Below are 8,410 nucleotides of genomic sequence, written 5' to 3'. Positions count from 1 at the left end.
CTCTCTATTCTATTCCATTTATCTAAACATCTACGTTTGCCAATGACATACTGTTTTGATTACTATAGCTTTGTAGTATATCTTGAAATCTGAAATCGTGAAATCTTGAAAACCTCCAGGTTTGTTCTTTTTTCTCAAGATTGCTTTGGCTATTTGGGGTCTTTTATGGTTCCATACAAATTTTAGAATGAGTGTTCTAGTTCTATGAAAAATGTTTGTATATTGATAAGGATTACATTAAATCTGTAGATTGTTTTGGGTCACATGGACATTGTTGGTTCTTCCAATCCATGAACATGGAATATTTTTCCATTTATTTGTGTCATCTTCAATTTCTTTCATTGGTGTTTTGTAGTTTTCAGAGTACAGGTCTTTTGCCTCCTTGATTATGTTTATTCCTAGATATTTTATTCTTTTTGGTGCAACCATAAATAGGATTGTTTCCTTAATTTCCTTTTTCCTACTTCTATTATTAGTTTAAATAAGTGCAACAGATTTATGTATATTAATTTTTTATCCTATGATTTTACTGAATTCATTTATAAATTCTAGTAGTTTTTTGGTGGCATCTTTAGGGCTTTCAATGTAGAGTAACATGTTATCTGGAATTAGTGAAAGTTTAACTTCTTTCTTGAGCATTAGGATGTCTTGTTGTTTTTTTTTTTTTTTTTCCTTGCCTCAGTGCTGTGGTTAGGACTTTTAGTACTATGTGGAATAGAAATGATGAGAGTGGACATCCCTGTTTTGTTCATGATCTTAGAGGAAAAGCTCTCAGTTCTTCCCCATTAAGGATGATGTTAGGTGTGGGTTTTTCACATATGGCTTTTAACAATAGTTCCCTGTTTTATTTAAGGTGTCTAGGTGTGATTCCTGCTATCCCTTATTTTTCTTCTTTCTCATCGAACAGGCCCTTTAATTCTGCGATATTTCAATTTTTTAAGAAAAATTAGGAAATCTAACTCCATTATTCCTTCAACCATTTCCTTCTTTTCATTTCATTCCTCTGTCTTTCTAGGTCTCATTATTGGGATATTAGTGTTTACACATACATCACTCATATTTCTTTACTTTTCTCTAATATATTCTATTTTTTCTTGTCCTTCTTCTAAGAGAGCTCCTCAGTATGGATTTCCAGCTTACCAACATGTTCTTAACTTGCATTCAGTCTGCTCTTTATTTCCATCAATGTGCTCTGTACTTCGACTATTTATATTTTTTCTTATGCTCAGTTCCCTTTTTATGTTGCCTTATTATTGTTTCACTTCTTTCTTTTGTTTTAAATTCTCTTTATTTGAGACAGAGAGAGAGAGCAAGCATGAGAGCGCAAGCAGGGGGAACAGCGGAGGGAGAGGGAGGAGCAGGCTTCTTGCTTCCGAACCCCGAGATCATGACCTGAGCAGAAGGCAGAAGCTTGCTTAACCTGCTGAGCCCCCCAGGTGCCCCACTTCTCCTTATTTCTTAATAATTTATAAGGCTAATTTTAACATCTTCCCTTAAACAACATTTCCACTTCTGATGGAATCTGTAATCCAGTATTTGTTGTTATTTGCTTGCTTGTTTGTTTTGAAAAGGGTTATGCTTCTCAAATGTCTTGTGCTATTTTGACCTGTGAGCTCATTGTCCCTGGGGACGACTGTGGGGGATTGGTGTCTCCCTCTGGCAATACCTGTGAAGATTGGCCTCCAGTGTACATGGGCCCCAGGGAGAGAGGTGGGAATGGATCCACCCCTACACTCCACACTCAATGCCACGAACTCCTCAGGTTAGCTCTCCATCCTTTGCCCCAGGCAGAAACAATTTAGCAAGAGTTTTGGATTGTGATTCCTTTGGCATGGAGGTTTAAAAAGGGAGCTGTCAGAGAAGGGCATCAACTGTGTGTGTTTCCCCACCTGTTTTTCTTAACTCCTTATAAACACGGGACTACTGAGATGCCCTGCTTTTTCTCCTGGAGATAACTGGACCACAGCTCTGGGTCGGGATGGGTGTAAGGAAGTCACTGTTTCCCCCTTGACATTGGCTGTGGAGGAACAAGCACAGACGCGTGGTTTCTTTTCTGTGTGAGCCTTTTCAGAGCCAGCCTACCAATGCCTTCTGCCTTCTGGCCAAAGCCCCTCATGCTTTCACAATCACATTCTCCAGGAGTTTCTCATATTTTTATCAGTTTTCTCCTTAAAGTTTCCCCTGGCTTTATCTTGGGTGAAGCAGATCTCTTGCTGAGTCAGTGTCTGAAACTGGAACTGGAACGCACTTCTTAGCTATTTCCCGAGTGTCCACTCTGCTAGACACTGCGCCAGGAGCCACAGGACCCTCAGGGAGGGAGGCTGGCTCATTCCTCATCTCACGCAGCTGTTTCCAGAGCCACGAAGAAAGACATCCACTAGAGTGTGATGCCACTAGATAATTCACGACACTTAGGATTTGTTCCAGAAAGGAGACAGACCAGGAGCCATGAGAATGTATGGCGGCAGGCACTTATCTTCGGGAATTAGGGAAGATGTGACCATTGAGCCGATCCTGGGACACCAGAGAAATGTTAGCATTAGCTCCTGGGAAGCGGGTAAGAGAAAGAACATTCGCGAAGGTGGCGGTATTTGTGATTTGTTTTGGGCTTGTGTCATTCTGGAGAAAAGGTTTGGCTGACATAATAAAATGTTCTTTGTTTAAAAAAAAAAAAAGAGTGATGATAGTTTATTTATTTATTTATTTAAGGATCAGAAGCAGTAAATATTTTTTAGCTGTTAAGTCTCCAGCATATTTCTTGTCACCCAAATTGTTATTTTAAGTGATAAAAAAGAGTGATTACAGTAGCTAGCATGTATAGTGCGCTCGAGGAGCTGGCACGAGGTGGCTGGAGCTCCAGTGACTCAAGAGGTGAGCAATGCTGGAGAAGCCGGCAGGGTTTTCCTCACAGGCTGTGGGAAGGAGCTGGGGCTGGATGCTGAGAGCAATGGGAAGCCATCGGTGAGTCAGAGCAGGAGAGTGCACGGACTAGAGCTGCTGTTCTAGAAGGTGGCTCTGGTTGCTGTGGGGACAGGGACTTGGGAGCAGGGAGATGTATGAGGAGGCTACTGCAGTGGTCCTGGCAGAGACGACGAGGGCCGGGCTCACCACTGGCCCTGTGAGGGGGTGGGGACGCAGATGGGACTGGCAGTGTTTAGGAGCCGGGCGAAGTCGGGCATGGTGATTGCACTGGGGAGAGGGGGCCAAGGGGTGATGCCAAGGGGCGAGGAAGCACATTCTGGAGAAGCAGCTTTGCGGGGAAAATGGAGTTGACTTTGGTCATATTGTCTTTGACATGCCTGTTAGACACACGCTTGTTTCATACCACACACACCATTCACTGCGCACACACACACACACACACACAGGTCACTGCACATTCACACACTCACACATACACACACCACTCACCACATACCCACCCACATACCACTCACCCCAACTCCCGCACAACTCACTACACTTACACACACACACACCACTCATTACGCATCGTCACCCTCATGCACACACCACACACATGCTACTCACCACACACACACACACACCACTTACCACACACTCACACCATTCATTGCACATATACACACTCACACACACCTCTTGCTACACATATTCACATTCACACACAGACACACCACTCACCATACACACACCATTCATTGCACACCCATGCCACACAGCACACATACTTACACACACCACTCACTACATACCTACCCATGTATCACTTACCACACACCCCTGCACAACTCACCACACATACACATGCTCACACGCCCCACCGCTCACTACCCACACGTACCTCCACACATATACCACTCACTATACATGCACACATCCCACACCATTCACCACATGCATACACGCATGAACACACACATGCCATAAGAAACACCAGAGCTTAGGGACGAGGTCTGGCTGGGGAGTCATCGAGCTGCAGATGGTTACGGAACCCATGGGCATGGATGCGGCTGCTGTGTCTCTCAATGGGGGCTGAGTAGTGGCCTTGGGGAGGGCTAATTCTTTGGTGGCACTGTCCTCTGTTTCTGGGACAGAACAGAAACAGACTTTCTGGGCCCCACCCACCAAATGCTGGGAATGCAGCCTCCACTCTATCCCTGTGACAGCCCCGATCTGCGCTCCCGCCTTCCCCGCGGGCCTCGTCGTGACGGCTTATAGCCTAGAGAGAAAATATATGAAAAGAGAAAAGGACCCAGGACAGAATGTGCACGCTCACATTTTGCAGAGGGGGAGGAGCTGGCAAAGGAAGCTGAGAAGTGGCCAGAGGGGCAGAAGAAATGCCCGGAGTGTGTGGTGTCAGGTGGAAGCCGAGAGAAGAGAACGTTTTGAGAAGGAGAGAGAAGTGAATTGTGTTGAATGCTGGGGAGAGATCGAGCAGAGAACCAAGTGTGTCCCCTTGCATTTTATTTTATTTTATTTTATTTTTTTTAAAGATTTTATTTATTTATTTGACAGAGAGAAATCACAAGCAGACGGAGAGGCAGGCAGAGAGAGAGGAAGGGAAGCAGGCTCCCTGCTGAGCAGAGAGCCCGATGCGGGACTCGATCCCAGGACCCTGAGATCATGACCTGAGCCGAAGGCAGTGGCTTAACCCACTGAGCCACCCAGGCGCCCTCCCCTTGCATTTTAGAGCCCCATCAACGAGGATCTCCAATGCTGGGTCAGTGGAGTGTGGGGGAGGGGTGCAAGCTGGAGTGGGGAGAGATGGGGAGCGAGGGGGATAAAAACAGCCCCGGGCGGGATGGGGGTGGGGGGCTCTGCCTGCACTCTGATGTGTGTGCACATACACATGTCCGGATTCTCATAGCTCCACATTCTGGATTTTTCTAGAACAGCACCACTTAAAATATTTATTTCTCAACAAAAGCAATTAATTAAAAATATACTTAAGTAGAATTTCATTTTGTAATCTTCATATAACTCAAATCAGGAAATTGATCAAATGAAGTCCCCTTGTCACGGTTTTTAGTTGACAAACTGTTAACTTTTTAATTTTGTGAATTGTGAATAATAGTCCAGTAATGTTGCCATTTCTCAGAAAGGACTGAGTTGCAACTTTGTGGGAAATTTCCAAAGCCGGTCCCCACAGGTTTTGAGGTTCCCACATGTTCTGCCCGTTGCTGGCAGAGGCATCTATGAAGGATAGCAAGGAATGATCTTGGCCTGGGGCCTTCTTAAGGGACTCTCAGGAGGGTGAGTCACTCCATTACTACAGGCCCCGTGAGTCACTCCATTACTACAGGCCCCTTCTTAAGGGACTCTCAGGAGGGTGAGTCACTCCATTACTACAGGCCCCGTCTTACTCAGGCCCACTGGAAGCAGGAGGAAAGAGCAGCCAGACTGAACATCAACGAGGAAAGAAAGTTGGCCTGGGAAGAAACGACTCTGCTCTCACTGGGGTATCATCTGGCAGATTCAGTCACGGCCGCTGGATGTTTTCTTTATTTTTCAGTCTGTAGTTTCCTGAGTTGCTCCATTCTGTAAATTCTGTGTCTGAATCACTGGACATGATTGATTTTCTCTTCTCTGTATTTACAGTTTTACTTATTAATGGCTGGTTTGAGGTAAAAGTTACATACACACACGTGCACGCACTCACAGACACAGATACAAATCCCAAACAAGCCAGTACTTATCCGTACTATGTGCCACGAAATGCACCTATTCTATTCTATTCTTTTTTTTTTTAAAGATTTTATTTATTTATTTGACAGAGAGAGATCACAAGTAGGCAGAGAGAGAGAGAGAGAGAGGAGGAAGCAGGTTCCCTGCTGAGCAGAGAGCCCGATGTGGGACTCGATCCCAGGACCCTGAGATCATGACCTGAGCCGAAGGCAGAGGCTTAACCCACCGAGCCACCCAGGTGCCCTATTCTATTCTATTCTAATTAATTCCATCCCATTCCACTGCACTCTGTTCCATTCTACTGCACTCCATTGTATTCCATTCCTTTCTATTTTGTTCTATTACACTCCACTCCATTTCATTGTATTCTATTCCACTCCATTCCTTTCCATTCCCCTTCCTTCCACTCTCTGCCGGTTCACTCCACTCCACGCCATTCCACGCCACTCCATTCCATTCCTTCTTTTTATTCAGTGGTCTGAGACTTGCTGAAGTGATTTCATGACCCATGAATAGGCTCCAAAGTGCAGTTTGGAAAACACTGATTTGGAAGGAGGCACAGGAAACCCATAGGCCATTGTAAGCAAAGTGCAATTAAAAATCAAACCTTAAGTTCTTTATAGATTTTGGATACTAGCCCTTTATTTGGTAAGACATTTGCAAATATCTTCTCCCATTGCCTTTTGGTTTTGTCGACTTTTAAAAAAAATATTTTATTTATTTATTTGACAGGGAGATAGAGAGCCAAAGTAGGCAGAGCAGCAGGCAGAGGGAGAGGGAGAAGCAGGCTCTCTGCGGAGCAGGGAGCTTGATCCCAGGACCCTGGGTTCATGACCTGAGCTGAAGGCAGCCGCTTAACTGACTGAGCCACCCAGGTGCCCCTGTCAACTGTTTCCTTTGCTGTGCAAAAGCTTTTTATCTTGATGAAATCCCAATAGTTCATTTTTGCTTTTGTTTCCCTTGCCTTTGAAGACATGTCTAACAGGAGTTGCTTAACTAAGGTCGAAGAAGTTGCTGCCTGTGTTCTCTTTAAACTCAACACCAAAAAACTCCAAATAATCCAGTCAAGAAATGGGCAGAAGACACGAACAGACATTTCTCCAAAGACGACATACAAATGGCCAAGAGACACATGAAAAAATACTCAACATCACTCAGCATCAGGAAAATACAACTGAAAACTAGAATGAGATAACACCTTATACCAGTCAGAATAACTTAAAATGAACAACTCAGGAAGCAAGAGATGTTGGTGAAGCTGCGGTGAAAGAGGAACCCTCTTACACTGCTGATGGGAATGCAAACTGGTGTAGCCACTGTGGAAAACAGCACAGAGGTTCCTCAAAAAGTTAAAAATAGAGCTACCCTATGATCCAGCAATTGCACTACTGGGTGTTTATCTGAAGGATACATAGTGATTTGAGGGGGCACATGCACCCCAATGTTTACAGCAGCAATGTCTACAGTAGTCAAGATCCGGAAAGAGTCCAGATGTCTCAGTCTCTCAACAGATGAATGGATTAAAAAAAAAAAATATATATATATATATATATATATATATATATATATATATATATTTTAAAGCAAACCTTGAGGTCATATTAGCCACACAAGTGCAGAAAGGGCCCTTTCCTGTCAGTACCCCCAGCAGGCTATGAGGCCCTGTGTCCCCCTATCCATACCCCACTGCGGCAGGTGGCTGTGTGTCAGAGCTGGGGCCCAGGCCAGGGCCCTCACTATGCCTAGAGCACACCCTATGGCCCACTCTACTTCGAAGCCCCATCCACAGGGGCCTGTGGGCTTCCCATGCCTCCCTCTAAGTCAGTGTTTCCCAAACCGAAACTTGGGATCTATGAGTAATTCATGAAACCAATTTAGTGAGGCTTAGACATCATTAGGGGGACAAAAAGGAAAGGAATAGAATGAGAAGAAGAAAAAAAGTGGACTAGAACATAGCACAGCGCATTGCACATAATAATGCTAAACGTCCTCTGCAGCCAATTAAGCCGACTGTGCTCTTTGTCTGTGGGGGCCCAGTGTGCCATGGCTGCAAACAGTAGCCTCCTCGGTAGTGTATGCAGCCTGTTGATTGTATGTGTTGCCCTAAGGGACCTTGGAGACAGCCCTTTTGGTGGATGCTGGGGTCTGACCTCATGGCTATCTCCAATTTAGGCTGCAGACAGGTATGCGGGGTGCCTTTGGAAAGCCCCAGGGCACAGTAGCCAGGGTCCACATTGGCCAAGTCATCATGTCCATCCGTACCAAGCTGCAGAACAAGGAGCATGTGATTGAGGCCCTACGCAGGGCCAAGTTCAAGTTCCCTGGCCTCCAGAAGATCCACATCTCCAAGAAGTGGGGCTTTACTAAGTTCAATGCGGATGAATTTGAAGACATGGTGGCTGAAAAGCGGCTTATCCCAGATGGCTGTGGGGTCAAATACATCCCTAACCGTGGTCCCTTGGACAAATGGAGGGCTCTGCACTCATGAGAACCTTAGCACTACCCCTTCCCGTCATATTCATGCCCACCAATAAATCCAACTTCCTATCAAAAAAAAAAAAATAATAATGCTAAACGTCGAACTGTTTCAAGTGTGTATATACACACATGGTGTATGTGTGGTGTGTGCAGAGAGTGGCATGTGTGTTATGTGGGGTGTGTGTGTGTGTGTTTGTGTGTGTGTGTGTGGCGAGAGGCAGAGGGAGAAACAGACTCCCTGCTGAGCACAGAGCCCAGTGTAGAGCTCCATCCCAGGACCCTG

The 8,410-nt window shown here is 45.2% G+C and overlaps 1 protein-coding gene and 1 non-coding gene across 2 annotated transcripts; both read left to right on the top strand.

Annotated features, from left to right (window-relative positions):
- Positions 1–7,640: 7,640 nt before the first annotated feature.
- Positions 7,641–7,774, top strand: LOC131826251 (small nucleolar RNA SNORA70). The gene has a single exon (XR_009351501.1). It is a non-coding gene; the product is annotated as a small nucleolar RNA SNORA70 (small nucleolar RNA).
- Positions 7,775–7,792: 18 nt separating this feature from the next.
- LOC131825997 (large ribosomal subunit protein uL16-like) lies at positions 7,793–8,143 on the top strand. The gene has a single exon (XM_059165296.1). The coding sequence runs from the start codon at positions 7,835–7,837 to the stop codon at positions 8,135–8,137; it is 303 nt and encodes a 100-aa protein (XP_059021279.1). The 5' UTR covers positions 7,793–7,834; the 3' UTR covers positions 8,138–8,143.
- Positions 8,144–8,410: the final 267 nt, after the last annotated feature.

The sequence above is a fragment of the Mustela lutreola genome, chromosome 2, assembly GCF_030435805.1.
Source record: "Mustela lutreola isolate mMusLut2 chromosome 2, mMusLut2.pri, whole genome shotgun sequence".
Lineage (NCBI taxonomy): Eukaryota > Metazoa > Chordata > Mammalia > Carnivora > Mustelidae > Mustela > Mustela lutreola.
This window is presented reverse-complemented; position numbering and strand designations above follow the sequence as displayed.

What these genes read in the sequence shown, in the direction of transcription:
- LOC131825997 (XM_059165296.1), top strand. Translation starts at nt 7,835, where the DNA reads ATGCGGGGTGCCTTTGGAAAGCCCCAGGGCACAGTAGCCAGGGTCCAC.